The sequence below is a fragment of the Pleurodeles waltl genome, chromosome 6 (assembly GCF_031143425.1).
Source record: "Pleurodeles waltl isolate 20211129_DDA chromosome 6, aPleWal1.hap1.20221129, whole genome shotgun sequence".
Classification (NCBI taxonomy): Eukaryota; Metazoa; Chordata; class Amphibia; order Caudata; family Salamandridae; genus Pleurodeles; species Pleurodeles waltl.
The window spans coordinates 1721194746-1721209977 of NC_090445.1; the positions used below are offsets into that span (position 1 = coordinate 1721194746).

Here is a 15232-nt window from a genome sequence, read left to right on the forward strand (position 1 = left end):
ATGATGGTGGGAGAGGGCCCCGGTAGATGATGGTGGGAGAGGGCCCCGGTAGATGATGGGAGAGAGGGCACCGGTAGATGATGGTGGGAAAGGGCCCCGGTAGATGATGGGAGAGAGGGCCCAGTAGATGATGGTGGGAGAGGGCCCTGGTAGGTGATGGGAGAGAGGGCCCGGTAGATGATGGTGGGAGAGGTCCCCGGTAGGTGATGGGAGAGAGGGCCCGGTAGATGATGGTGGGAGAGGGCCCCGGTAGATGATGGTGGTAGAGGGCCCCGGTAGGTGATGGGAGAGAGGGCCTGGTAGATGATGGGAGAGAGGGCCCGGTAGATGATGGTGGGGGAGGGCCCCGATAGATGATGGGAGAGAGGGCCCGGTAGATGATGGTGGAGGAGGGCCCCGGTAGATGGTGGTGGGAGAGGGCCCCGGTAGATGATGGTGGGGGAGGGCCCCAGTAGATGATGGTGGGAGAGGGCCCCGGTAGATGATGGGAGAGAGGGCCACGGTAGGTGATGGGAGAGAGGGCCCAGGTAGATGGTGGGAGAGAGGCCCCGGTAGATGATGGGAGAGAAGGCACTGGTTGGTGATTGTGAGAGAGGGCCCCAGTAGATGATGGGAGAGAGGGCACCGGTATATGATGGGAGAGAGGGCCCGGTAGATGATGGTGGGAGAGGGCCCCGGTAGATGATGGGAGAGAGGGCCCCGGTAGATGATGGGAGAGAGGGCCCAGTAGATGATGGGAGAGAGGGCCCGGTAGGTGATGATGGGAGAGGTAGATCATGGTGGGACAGGGCCCCGGTAGATGATGGTGGGAGAGGGCCCCGGTAGATGATGGGAGAGAGGGCACCGGTAGATGATGGGAGAGAGGGCACTGGTAGATGATGGTGGGAGAGGGCCCCGGTAGATGATGGGAGAGAGGGCCACGGTAGATGATGGGAGAGAGGGCCTGGTAGATGATGGTGGGAGAGGGCCCCGGTAGATGATGGGAGAGAGAGCCCCAGTAGATGATGGGAGAGAGGGCCCGGTAGATGATGGTGGGAGAGGGCCCGGTAGATGAGGTGGGAGAGGGCCCCAGTAGGGGATGGGAGAGAGGGCCCCGGTAGATGATGGTGGGAGAGGGCACCGGTAGATGATGGGAGAGAGGGCCCGGTAGATGATGGGAGAGAGGGCACCGGTAGATGATGGTGGGAGAGGGCCCCGGTAGAGGATGGGGGAGAGGCACTGGTATATGATGGGAGAGAGGGCCCGGTAGATGATGGTGGGAGAGGGCCCCGGTAGATGATGGGAGAGAGGGCCCCGGTAGATGATGGGAGAGAGAGCCCCAGTAGATGATGGGAGAGAGGGCCCGGTAGATGATGGTGGGAGAGGGCCCGGTAGATGATGGTGGGAGAGGGCCCCAGTAGGTGATGGGAGAGAGGGCCCCGGTAGATGATGGTGGGAGAGGGCCCCGGTAGATGATGGGAGAGAGGGCCCGGTAGATGATGGGGGAGAGGGCACCGGTAGATGATGGTGGGAGAGGGCCCCGGTAGATGATGGGTGAGAGGGCACCGGTAGATGATGGTGGGAGAGGGCCCCGGTAGATGATGGTGGGAGAGGGCCCCGGTAGATGATGGGAGAGAGGGCACCGGTAGATGATGGTGGGAGAAGGCCCCGGTAGATGATGGGAGAGAGGGCCCCGGTAGATGATGGGAGAGAGGGCCTGGTAGATGATGGTGGGAGAGGGCCCCGGTAGATGATGGGAGAGAGGGCCCAGTAGATGATGGTGGGAGAGAGGGCCCCGGTAGATGATGGGAGAGAGGGCCCCGGTAGATGATGGGAGAGAGGGCCCGGTAGATGATGGGAGAGAGGGCACCGGTAGATGATGGTGGGAGAGGGCCCCGGTAGATGATTGGTGAGAGGGCACCGGTAGATGATGGTGGGAGAGGGCCCCGGTAGATGATGGTGGGAGAGGGCCCTGGTAGATGATGGGAGAGAGAGCCCCGGTAGATGATGGGAGAGAGGGCCCCGGTAGATGATGGGAGAGAGGGCCCGGTAGATGATGGGAGAGAGGGCCCGGTAGATGATGGTGGGAGAGGGCCCCGGTAGATGATGGTGGGAGAGGGCCCCGGTAGATGATGGGAGAGAGGCCCCGGTAGATGATGGGGGAGAAGGCAATGGTTGGTGATGGTGAGAGAGGGCTATGGTTGGTGATGGTGGGAGAGGGCCCCGGTAGATGATGGGAGAGAGGCCCCGGTAGATGATGGTGGGAGAGGGCCCCAGTAGATGATGGTGGGAGAGGGCCTCGGTAGATGTTGGGAGAGAGGCCCCGGTAGATGATGGTGGGAGAGGGCCCCGGTAGATGATGGGAGAGAGGGCCCGGTAGATGATGGGAGAGAGAGCCCGGTAGATGATAGTGGGAGAGGGCCCCGTAAATGATGGTGGGAGAGGGCCCCGGTAGATGATGGGAGAGAGGGCACCGGTAGATGATGGTGGGAGAGGGCCCGGTAGATGATGGGAGAGAGGGCCCCGGTAGATGATGGGAGAGAGGGCCCCGGTAGATGATGGTGGGGGAGGTCCCCAGTAGGTAATGGGAGAGAGGGCCCGGTAGATGATGGTGGGAGAGGGCCCGGTAGATGATGGGGGGGAGGGCCCTGGAAGATGATGGTGGGAGAGGGCCCCGGTAGATGATGGTGGGGGAGGTCCCTGGTAGGTGATGGGGGAGAGGGCCCCGGTAGGTGATGGGAGAGAGGGCCCAGGTAGATGGTGGGAGAGAGGCCCCGGTAGATGATGGGAGAGAAGGCACTGGTTGGTGATAGTGAGAGAGGGCCCCGGTAGATGATGGGAGAGAGGGCCCCGGTAGATGATGGGAGAGAGGCCCCGGTAGATGATGGTGGGAGGGGGCCCTGGTAGATGATGGGAGAGAGGTCCCGGTAGATGATGGGAGAGAGGGCCCGGTAGATGATGGTGGGAGAGGGCCCCGGTAGAGGATGGGGGAGAGGCCCCGGTATATGATGGGAGAGAGGGCCCGGTAGATGATGGTGGGAGAGGGCCCCGGTAGATGATGGGAGAGAGGGCCCCGGTAGATGATGGGAGAGAGGGCCCAGTAGATGATGGGAGAGAGGGCCCGGTAGGTGATGATGGGAGAGGTAGATCATGGTGGGACAGGGCCCCGGTAGATGATGGTGGGAGAGGGCCCCGGTAGATGATGGGAGAGAGGGCACCGGTAGATGATGGGAGAGGGGGCACTGGTAGATGATGGTGGGAGAGGGCCCCGGTAGATGATGGGAGAGAGGGCCCCGGTAGATGATGGGAGAGAGGGCCTGGTAGATGATGGTGGGAGAGGGCCCCGGTAGATGATGGGAGAGAGAGCCCCAGTAGATGATGGGAGAGAGGGCCCGGTAGATGATGGTGGGAGAGGGCCCGGTAGATGATGGTGGGAGAGGGCCCCAGTAGGTGATGGGAGAGAGGGCCCCGGTAGATGATGGTGGGAGAGGGCCCCGGTAGATGATGGGAGAGAGGGCCCGGTAGATGATGGGAGAGAGGGCACCGGTAGATGATGGTGGGAGAGGGCCCCGGTAGAGGATGGGGGAGAGGCACTGGTAGATGATGGGAGAGAGGGCCCGGTAGATGATGGTGGGAGAGGGCCCCGGTAGATGATGGGAGAGAGGGCCCCGGTAGATGATGGGAGAGAGAGCCCCAGTAGATGATGGGGAGAGGGCCCGGTAGATGATGGTGGGAGAGGGCCTGGTAGATGATGGTGGGAGAGGGCCCCAGTAGGTGATGGGAGAGAGGGCCCCGGTAGATGATGGTGGGAGAGGGCCCCGGTAGATGATGGGAGAGAGGGCCCGGTAGATGATGGGAGAGAGGGCACCGGTAGATGATGGTGGGAGAGGGCCCCGGTAGATGAAGGGTGAGAGGGCACCGGTAGATGATGGTGGGAGAGGGCCCCGGTAGATGATGGGGGAGAGGGCACTGGTTGGTGATGGTGAGAGAGGGCACTGGCTGGTGATGGTGAGAGAGGGCACTGGTTGGTGATGGTGAGACAGGGCCCCGGTAGATGATGGGAGAGAGGGCACTGGTTGGTGATGGTGGGAGAGGGCACTGGCTGGTGATGGTGAGAGAGGGCCCTGGTTGGTGATGGTGAGAGAGGGCACTGGTTGTTGGTGAGGAGAGAGGGCACTGGTTGGTGATGGTGAGAGAGGGCTCTGGTTGTTGATGAAGAGAGAGGGCACTGGTTGGTGATGGTGAGAGAGGGCACTGGTTGGTGATGGTGAGAGAGGGCACTGGTTGTTGATGAGGAGAGAGGGCACTGGTTGGTGATGGTGAGAGAGGGCTCTGGTTGTTGATGAAGAGAGAGGGCACTGGTTGGTGATGGTGAGAGAGGGCACTGGTTGGTGATGGTGAGAGAGGGCACTGGTTGTTGATGAGGAGAGAGGGCACTGGTTGGTGATGGTGAGAGAGGGCTCTGGTTGTTGATGAAGAGAGAGGGCACTGGTTGGTGATGGTGAGAGAGGGCACTGGTTGGTGATGGTGAGAGAGGGCACTGGTTGTTGATGAGGAGAGAGGGCACTGGTTGGTGATGGTGAGAGAGGGCTCTGGTTGTTGATGAAGAGAGAGGGCACTGGTTGGTGATGGTGAGAGAGGGCACTGGTTGGTGATGGTGAGAGAGGGCACTGGTTGTTGATGAGGAGAGAGGGCACTGGTTGGTGATGGTGAGAGAGGGCTCTGGTTGTTGATGAAGAGAGAGGGCACTGGTTGGTGATGGTGAGAGAGGGCCCCGGTAGATGATGGTGGGAGAGGGCCCTGGTAGATGATGGGAGAGAGGGCCCCGGTAGATGTTGGGAGAGAGGACCCGGTAGATGAAGGTGGGAGAGGGCCCGGTAGATGTTGGGAGAGAGGACCCGGTAGATGAAGGTGGGGGAGGGCCCCGGTAGATGATGGTGGGAGAGGGCCCCGGTAGATGATGGTGGGGGAGGGCCCCGGTAGATGATGGTGGGGGAGGGCCCCGGTAGATGAAGGTGGGGGAGGGCCCCGGTAGATGATGGTGGGAGAGGGCCCCGGTAGATGATGGTGGGAGAGGGCCCCGGTAGATGATGGTGGGGGAGGGCCCCGGTAGATGATGGTGGGAGAGGGCCCCGGTAGATGATGGTGGGAGGGGGCCCCGGTAGATGATGGTGGGAGAGGGCCCCGGTAGATGATGGTGGGAGAGGGCCCCGGTAGATGATGGTGGGGGAGGGCCCCGGTAGATGATGGTGGGAGAGGGCCCCGGTAGATGATGGTGGGAGGGGGCCCCGGTAGATGATGGTGGGAGAGGGCCCCGGTAGATGATGGTGGGAGAGGGCCCCGGTAGATGATGGTGGGAGAGGGCCCCGGTAGCTCACCTGAAGGTGCAGTCATCACCAGGCCCGTGTCTAGCTCACCTCTCCCTCTCTCCCTCCCCCGCAGGGATCACCTCGAGGCCCCCCAGCGAGTCGGGGCTCGGGTCCGGGGGCATCATCGGGATCGGCGTCGGAGTGGCGGTGGTCTTCGCGCTACTGATGTGCGCAGGATGCTTCTTCGGCCTCGGCAGGGTAAGTGCCACGAAGACCCAGCGTGCGTAGCTCCTTGAAGTGGCCTCTGGGAGCTATATACGGTTGCTAGAGCATCGAGACGGCGACGCAGGTGCAACGACCCTCGTCACACATTCACCGAGCGGTCCGCGCCGACGCCTGGCACTGCGGGGGGTGTCGTTCCCAGGAGATAATCCATAAATTATTATTCAGGATGAATGATGGGCACATGGCGGATCTCTCCGGCCTGTCTCTTGTGGGTCCTTTCCTGTGCTGCTGTGGCCTTCCAAGCGCTTCAGTGAGGGGTGGTGCCATGAGGGGCGGAGGGCAGCCCTCCGAGCGCTTCAGTGAGGTGCTATGAGGGGCTGAGGGGGGCCTCAGTGAGGGGTGGTGCTATGAGGGGCTGAGGGGGGCCTCAGTGAGGGGTGGTGCCATGAGGGGCTGAAGGAGGAGTGCCCTCTTGTCACCACAGCCCTCGGGGGGCCTCAGTGAGGGGTGGTGCCATGAGGGGCTGAAGGAGGAGTGCCCTCTTGTCACCACAGCCCTCGGGGGGCCTCAGTGAGGGGTGGTGCCATGAGGGGCTGAGGGGGGCCTCAGTGAGGGGTGGTGCTATGAGGGGCTGAGGGGGGGGCTCAGTGAGGGGTGGTGCTATGAGGGGCTGAGGGGGGCCTCAGTGAGCTGTGGTGGTATGGTGCGATTGAGGGAGGGGTGCCCTCTTGTCACCACAGCCCTCGGGGGCCTCAGTGAGGGGTGGTGCTATGAAGGGCTGAGGGGGTCTCAGTGAGCTGTAGTGCTATGGTGAGGCTGAGGGAGGAGTGCTCTCATGTCACCACAGCCCTCGGGGGCCTCAGTGAGGGGTGGTGCCATGAGGGGCTGAAGGAGGAGTGCCCTCTTGTCACCACAGCCCTCGGGGGGCCTCAGTGAGGGGTGGTGCTATGAAGGGCTGAGGGGGTCTCAGTGAGCTGTAGTGCTATGGTGAGGCTGAGGGAGGAGTGCTCTCATGTCACCACAGCCCTCGGGGTGCCTCAGTGAGGGGTGGTGCTATGAGGGGCTGAGGAGGGCCTCAGTGAGCTGTAGTGCGATGGTGGGGCTGAGGGGGGCCTCGGTGAGGGGAGGTGCTATGAGGGGCTGAGGGGGGCCTCAGTGAGGGGTGGTGCCATGAGGGGCTGAGGGGGGCCTCAGTGAGGCAGTATGTTGGAGGTAGAGGCATGGCACAAGTCGCGGCCACACGCAGGTAGAAGGTGACCATGCACTATTTTCACAAGATTTGGGCCTTATTACTCACCTTGCCCCGGGGTAAGGTTCAGACCCAGACACAGTCAGCAGCCCTTCCAAGCAGCAGGGTGCAGGCGGCCGGGGGCTCTGTTACTTTAAGTTCCAGCTGGACCCAAAACAAAGGCCTAAATGAAGGGGCCACCAGGCCTCCTTTTGTTCCGGCATCCTGGCTGGGGGCTTCCTGGAGCCTCTCACCTGGCAGGGGTGGTGGGGGCAAAGGCACACAGCTGGTGGTCACTTACAAGTACTTGGGGTGACATGCTTTTGACTGTGTTCAGCCCCTGTGTATAAGAGAGGTGCACTATAATCTGTCCCAGGATTCACACAGATAGCAATTTAAATACCACTGTTTCGCTGTGTTTCTTTCACAGCAGTACTCAGCCCAGTGAGGGTGTCGGAGGGTTTTACAGCATAAGTACACAGTGTGCCTTGCAATAAATGATATATGTGTAAACCACGCTACAAGATGCGTTACATAAGACCCGCGAGGGTCACAAGGTGCACGAGCCAAATGTCCATCGTGGCTCACTGTGCTGATCAGAGGGATTACACTGTATGAACTGCGAGTAACAAAAGGATCTCTGTGTTAAAAACCGTAACCCACTCACCTAGCAACATAAAATCAAAACCGGTCATCTGCATGTGAGGTGATGCGCTCAGCAGGAGATGCGTCACACCTCCACGCCACCTGGCTCAAAACTGGGACTAGCCACACCCCAGATCTCTCCAGCAAGTGCATTAACCTCCAGAGTTATCTTATATTGCTATTATTCCCTGAGATTTACTGGACACAGAGATCCCTGCAGCAGAAGACATTTTAAAATGGAGACTTTTTTGGGGGTCACACGGGAGCACCGCCAACAGGCTGGCGGTGCTCCTAAGGGCATTCTGACCGCGGCGGTTCAGCCGCGGCCAGAAAGGATAAACCGGCGGTCTCCCGCCGGTTTACCACTGCCCTACAGAATCCTCCATGGCTGCGGAGCGCGCTCCGCCGCCATGGGGATTCTGACACCCCCTACCGCCATCCTGTTCCTGGCGGGTCTCCCGCCAGGAACAGGATGGCGGTAGGGGGTGCCGCGGGGCCCCCGTAAGAGGGCCCCACAAAGTATTTCAGTGTCTGCAAAGCAGACACTGAAATACGCGACGGGTGCAACTGCACCCGTCGCACCTTCCCACTACGCCGGCTCAATTCTGAGCCGGCGTCCTCGTGGGAAGGTAGATTTGCCCTGGGCTGGCGGGCGCCCTTTTGGCGGCCGCCCGCCAGCCCAGGGCAAATCTCAAAATACCCTCAGCGGTCTTGCGACCGCGGAGCGGTATTTTGACGGGGGAACATTGGCGGGCGGCTTACGCCGCCCGCCAATGTTAGAATCACCCCCTTTGTCACGTTTCTCCTTGTTGCCAATTTCTTTGTGACAGAGTTTTTAAAAAATAAAGGACATATTTATTGAAGAGTTGTGTCTCCCTTGCACCAAGCAATGGGGCGCAAGAGCGACGCAACTCTTATGTTAGAATATATCACGCACGCATGGCCTGATAAATCTAGAGTGACGCAACACAGCAGAAATCACTGCGTCTTGCTCCTCTGCCCTAGGGAAGCGTTCCATTAGTAAAGCGTGGGTGCTCCCAGGCATCCGCCCATGCATTTTGTCTCCTTCCCACATTTACCATGACTGGTAGACCTGGGAATGCAGTAAAACACATGTGAAATATCTTTATTTGTCCTAGTTTTTTCCTCTTTTCTGTGCCTGCTGCATACTGCAGCACACATAGAAAGAGAAAGATGCCTGAGAGGATTGTTCTTGTGCAGGAAGTTGGAAGGTGCTCCTTCCTGCCAGAAACAATCCTGCACAGCGCAGGGAAAAGACAGGAATGCACGGTATTATGTTAAATGTGGTGCATTCCTGCCCTTTCCCTAGCATGCAGCACAGCGAGGTGACTTGCTGCTCTGTGCTGCGTGAATTTTTCATAAATACGCCCCTAAATGTATAAGTTAAGGCCTTGATTTTCAGGTTTCATCACAACTTTTGGCACAACCCTGATGCAATATCGAATTTGTGACTCTTGTAATGCATTTAAATGTACTCTTGATAGATCTGATAAACGTGTGAAGTCTTAAGATCAGATGTCACTTCCTGTGATGTCACTTCCTGTGATACTACGTGCCGTGATGTGACATGCTGTGATGTCGCACTTCATGATGTCACTTGCTTACTATCTAACCGGGCTAGTTCCCCCACTTCTGTTTTTTAGGACGTGTCCTGGCTGGAGGGGAGGGACGGGGAGGTTGACATTCACCTCTTTAGTGATGACCCCTGATGTGGTAATACTGTGTCTTTTCTTGCAGCTCTTCGCATGAGTCTCACCCCAGCCCTCCTCCTGGTTCCCCTTCTTGACACGTCCTGGAAGCCTCACAGCACCTGCCACGCCTCTGTGTCCTGGATCTTCCCCCAGTGCCTGGGCAGGGGCAAGAAGTGTGGCATGCTGGGAGGAAGCCATCCACCTGTGCTGCTGACATCACATGAAGCCTCAACTCTGCTGATGACGTCACAGATCGCCTCACCAGCCTGATGATGACCTCACATGGAGTCCAGTCTCCCTAGAGATGACATCACAAGGTGCATTAACTCCACCCACAAGATCCCAAAGGACAGACCACCTGTTGACATTGTCGGAAACGCTGTCTCACTGTTGAGGACATCTCAGGCCGCCCCGTCTCCCCCTGATGACGCTGTTGTCTACAGAACATCACAAGCACTCTATGTCCTGGGTTTAGGTGCAGTTTTTGTATTCTTCCCCCTTCAAACAAAAGGCTTTTCACCAAAGAGGTATTTTGTTATAGAACCAGATTTTCTCGACTTTTTGAAACAAAATCATTGCTACTCTTAATAAGTATTATTTTATATGTGGTCTACTCCGCTAACGCTGGGATATCAAAGCACTTTGAGTCTGGGGAATGACACCACCGACCCCTCTTCTCTCACAGTCCATCCTTGGCCAGGGCAGGGTTCCAGGGTTTTGGTCCACCACGCAGGAGGCTTGGCCCTAATGTGGTAGAGCTGTTGACACTAGGTCTTCATAGGTCTATCCTGCCCCCCCTGTCCTTACCCCTCTGCCACCCCCGGGGTCCTCACTCTAGCAAACTGTGAGTCCTTGAGGACCTCCCGCCTCAGACTGTGAGTCCTTGAGGACCTCCCGCCTCAGACTGTGAGTCCTTGAGGACCTCCCAGATCCTTGAGTCCTTGAGGACCTCCTGCCTCAGACTGTGAGTCATTGAGGACCTCCCACCTCAGACTGTGAGTCCTTGAGAACCTCCCACCTCAGACTGTGAGTCATTGAGAACCTCCCGCCTCAGACTGTGAGTCCTTGAGGACCTCCCACCTCAGACTGTGAGTCCTTGAGGACCTCCTGCTTCAGACTGTGAGTCCTTGAAGACCTCCCACATCCTTGAGTCCTTGAGGACCTCCCGCCTCAGACTGTGAGTCCTTGAGGACCTCCCGCCTCAGACTGTGAGTCCTTGAGGACCTCCCGCCTCAGAGTGTGAGTCCTTGCGGACCTCCCACATCCTTGATTCCTTGAGGACCTCCCGCCTCAGACTGTGAGTCATTGAGGACCTCCCACCTCAGACTGTGAGTCCTTGAGGACCTCCCGCCTCAGACTGTGAGTCCTTGCAGACCTCCCACATCCTTGAGTCCTTGAGGACCTCCCGCCTCAAACTGTGAGTCCTTGAGGACCTCCCATCTCAGACTGTGAGTCCTTGAGAACCTCCCACCTCAGACTCTGAGTCATTGAGGACCTCCCACCTCAGACTCTGAGTCATTGAGGACCTCAGACTGTGAGTCCTTGAGGGCCTCCTGCCTCCTTGAGCCTTTGAAGACCTCCCGCCTCTTTGAGCCCTTGAGGACCTCCCCCCTCAGAGTAGAGGACCTGCCGCCTCCTTGAGCTTGTCAGTAATTCCCAGTAAGGAGACATATGTCACAAGCCCAGAGATGTAGGTAAGGGCGTGAATGTATGTTTTTGGGCTGAAGGATGTTTTTCTTCTGACATCTCATGGCCACTGTAAAGTATCCAGGATGCTCAGACAAACCCTACCCTCTTTAGCCTACAAAGACACTGACTGGCACAGGGCGCACTGTACCTCCACCCTCTCTAGGGCGCCATCCTGAGTGTTACCAAAAGTCTTGTGTCTCATTAATCAAGGCTTCTGAACTGGGAAGAGGCCAAGGGGGGGGGATGCAGTCTCCCCTTACATATGATGTAGATAAACTTGTACATAGATGTTAAAATATATTAACAAACATATTAACAACTATATTAGCAAGTATTTTTTATTATCATTATAGTATCTTTCTTCTAAACTGTAGGCAATGGAGAAAGTCATGACAGCTCACATAAAACATCAGAGCCAGATGAGAGATCACTCACAAAGAGCACATGGCAGCCACCTTTTATCTGTATTAGCCATCTGTAAACCATGGCAGCCATCTTCAAGCTGTGGCAGCTGCCTGTAAACCATGGCAGCCATCTCTAAGCTGTGGCAGCTGCCTGTAAACCATGGCAGCCAAGCTGTGACAGCTGCCTGTAAACCATGGCAGCCATCTTCAAGCTGTGGCAGCTGCCTGTAAACCATGGCAGCCAAGCTGTGGCAGCTGCCTGTAAACCATGGCAACCATCTCTAAGATGTGGCAGCTGCCTGTAAACCATGGCAGCCATCTCTAAGCTGTGGCAGCTGCCTGTAAACCATGGCAGCCATCTCTAAGCTGTGGCAGCTGCCTGTAAACCATGGCAGCCAAGCTGTGACAGCTGCCTGTAAACCATGGCAACCATCTTTAAGCTGTGACAGCTGCCTGTAAACCATGGCAGCCAAGCTGTGGCAGCTGCCTGTAAACCATGGCAGCCAAGCTGTGACAGCTGCCTGTAAACCATGGCAGCCATCTCTAAGCTGTGGCAGCTGCCTGTAAACCACGGCAGCCAAGCTGTGACAGCTGCCTGTAAACCATGGCAGCCATCTCTAAGCTGTGACAGCTGCCTGTAAACCATGGCAGCCAAGCTGTGGCAGCTGCCTGTAAACCATGGCAGCCATCTCTAAGCTGTGACAGCTGCCTGTAATCCATGGCAGCCATCATTAAACTGTGGCCCCTTTCTATAAACTTAGTGGCTATAGCTAAGCAGTTGTAGCAATCTTTAAGCATGGCAGCCATGTGTAAACAATAGCAGCCTTTTTTAATCTCTGGCAGCCATTTGTATGCTGTGGTGGTCATCTTTTAGTTGTGGCAGCCATCTTTACGTTTTGCTTCCATCTTTAACAACTGCGCCTTCAGGCCAGCAGTGGGCGTGGTGAACACTGAAAGTTCAGATTTACTACTCTAACTCCAGTTCTAGAATATACGGGGAAAGAAGAAATGTCCACAAGTATATTCCAGAATGTGTATTTACTGTTCCAATCCCATCCCTGGAATATTTGGGGGAAATTATAAATTCCCCAAGTATTGTTAGAAAGGATGGAAAATTAGTCATTTTGATTTTCAGAGAGTTCTGCCCCGAGGGCACAGCCGAGGGCAAAAAACTAGGATGACCACCTTTAAGCAGTGGCAGCCATCTTTAAGCAGTGGCAGCCATCTTTAGGCAGCAACAGCCACCTTTAAGCAGTGGCAGCCATCTTTAAGCAGCAACAGCCACCTTTAAGCAGTGGCAGCCATCTTTAAGCAGTGGCAGCCATCTTTGGGCAGCAACAGCCACCTTTAAGCAGTGGCAGCCATCTTTAAGCAGTGGCAGCCATCTTTAAGCAGTGGCAGCCATCTTTAGGCAGCAACAGCCACCTTTAAGCAGTGGCAGCCATCTTTAAGCAGTGGCAGCCATCTTTGGGCAGCAACAGCCACCTTTAAGCAGTGGCAGCCATCTTTAAGCAGTGGCAGCCATCTTTGGGCAGCAACAGCCACCTTTAAGCAGTGGCAGCCATCTTTAAGCAGTGGCAGCCATCTTTAAGCAGTGGCAGCCATCTTTGGGCAGCAACAGCCATCTTTAAGCAGTGGCAGCCATCTTTAAGCAGTGGCAGCCATCTTTAAGCCACAGCACACATTTTTAGGTTTTGGTATCTGCTTTAATCCATGGCAGCCATCTTGAAGCATTGCAGCAATCTGTAAGCAGTGGCAGCCATCTTTAAGCAGTGGCAGCCATCTTTGGGCAGCAACAGCCACCTTTAAGCAGTGGCAGCCATCTTTAAGCAGTGGCAGCCATCTTTGGGCAGCAACAGCCATCTTTAAGCAGTGGCAGCCATCTTTAAGCAGTGGCAGCCATCTTTAAGCAGTGGCATCAGCTTTAAACTGTGGTATCTGTTACCCAACAGGAGCCGGGGCATTGCCCCAGGGAAGTAATCTACGAGTTCCGATTGGTCAGAGCCTTCCTCCATGACACCTGAGCCCCCTTGGCATTCTCTGCCAGTTAACTGTGGCCATCGTTGAAACAAAGACGAAAGATTCAAAGGAATTTCTTTGGGACAGTTACTGAAAATGTGAATCCTACGAACACAAATGAAGAATCATGTATAAAAAAATAGACAAATGAAGAATCATGTATAACAAAATAGACAAATGAAGAATCATTTATAAAAAAAATAGGCAGCATTGGGAACATTTCTAAAGCTAGAGTGAGATCTCTAACCTTCAGCAAACATAAATATCATTGAAAAAAACAGATTTTGTTTTGTCAAGTGACAGAATTATGGTCCACACAATACAGAGATGTTCGTATGTTTTGTAAAAAAAATAACAAAAAACATGTTAAAATGCCTAGACTTTTATGAAAAAATAATATGGTTTTAAAAATGTGCATTCTTATTTAAAATATGGAAAAATATTTGAAATTGTTCAGCGGTTGATAGTACTTTATTTTAAAATGCATAGAATTGTTTGTTTTTGTTTAAATGTGCAGAGGTGCGGTGTATGTCATAGACTTCTGCCCAGCTTGTGCTTCCAGTGACGTCATACGTGCCATAGGTGGGTGCCATACGTAAGTGTCATAGCTGGGAGCCATTCGTGGGTGCCATAGGTGGGAGTGAAGCACAGGTGATCCTATGGACTCTGCATGCTGCCTGTGGGTGCCATAGGTGGTTGCCATACTTGGATGCCATGGTGGATGCCATAGGTGGGTGCCATAGGGGGGTGCCGTACGTGGGTGCCATAGCTGGGTGCCATATGTGCGTGCCATATGTGGGTGCCATAGCTGAGACTGAACCACAGGTGACCCTATGGACTCTGCATGCTGCCTGTGGGTGCCATATGTGGGTACCATAGGAGGGTGCCATAGCTGGGTGCCATATGTGGGTGCCATAGCTGGGTGCCATAGCTGGGACTGAAGCCCAGGCGGTCGTATGCTGTGCGGGATCCTATGCTGTGCACATGTGTGGTGAAGTAAACTCTTGAGCCGTGTGCTTTTCCGTTCTCAGTAAGGGTGGGCCAGGGGGCCTATGGCAAAGTCATGGGAACTCCAGGTAGTCTGGAGTCTTCGAAAAGCTGGTGGGTCTGAGGGCAGAGTCCGACACATGTCAGACAGTGCCCTTGGTGAACCCTTAATTCCTGGAAGGAAAGTGCACTTCTGGGTCTCTGCCTTTTAGGTATCACGAGGGCTTCCAGACCTATGCGTGACTCCCTGTAACCCATCACTGGTGGCACTCGCAGTGGCAAAGCCCGTGTGTCAGGGGCCCCAGTGCAAGCAAGCGTGGGACCTCTGGCTGATGCTTGGTTTGTAAAATGCAGCAGTAATCAGGGATCAGTGGGCTCCTCAGGGCCCTGGTGCCACTGCTCCTGCTGCACCAATGAAAGCCACGCTCCTGGGCACGCAGTACCCACCTGTGAAGCTGCTTCACTTCTCACACCAGGTGCCGCACCTCGCTCTGTCATTGGTACTCATGGTATTTTGGAGATGTCCCTTTATTTGCCAAGTTCTAAGTGGAATAAAAGAATAAACTGTGTTCTCAGAGTCCTTCCTGCAGCTCGGGGGGGCGGGGCTGGAAGGGGTGGTGATGGTGGTGACGATGGTGATGATGATGATGAGATGGTAAGGTCTGAAAACAACCCACAGCGGTCCTAAGGTGATGGGGTTCAGTACAGCTGGGCGGTAACAGGGCTACTGCCAGAAGTTGGCGATTGTGTCATCCGCCTTCCCGTCTGCCGAGAGGTGGGCGAGGCAACAAATGAACAAGGAGAGCAGAGCCGGAGCCGATCTAATGGTCTGGCTGGGCTCTTAGAGCCCGTGCACGAGCCGAGCCCTGAACATGTTTTCTGTGTGAATTATAGAACAAACATCACATAAAATAGGATACAATCTCTTCAAAAGTAAAAAAAAGTGTATTTCTTTACCATGTGGAAGCTTTGCTGTTAATACTTCTAATTATAGCACCACCCTGAGAAGTGCTTATTAAAAGTGATAGTTTTGAA

General features: G+C 55.7%; 1 protein-coding gene across 1 annotated transcript in view; it reads left to right on the plus strand.

The window, feature by feature from the left end:
- Positions 1-14766, plus strand: part of LOC138301448 (uncharacterized) — a 115970-nt gene extending 101204 nt beyond the window's left edge. The window contains exons 5-6 of the mRNA XM_069241948.1: positions 5422-5546; positions 9145-14766. Of these exons, the coding sequence (XP_069098049.1) occupies positions 5422-5546; positions 9145-9156 (137 nt within the window). The 3' untranslated portion in view covers positions 9157-14766. The remainder of the gene's footprint in view (positions 1-5421; positions 5547-9144) is intronic.
- Positions 14767-15232: the final 466 nt, after the last annotated feature.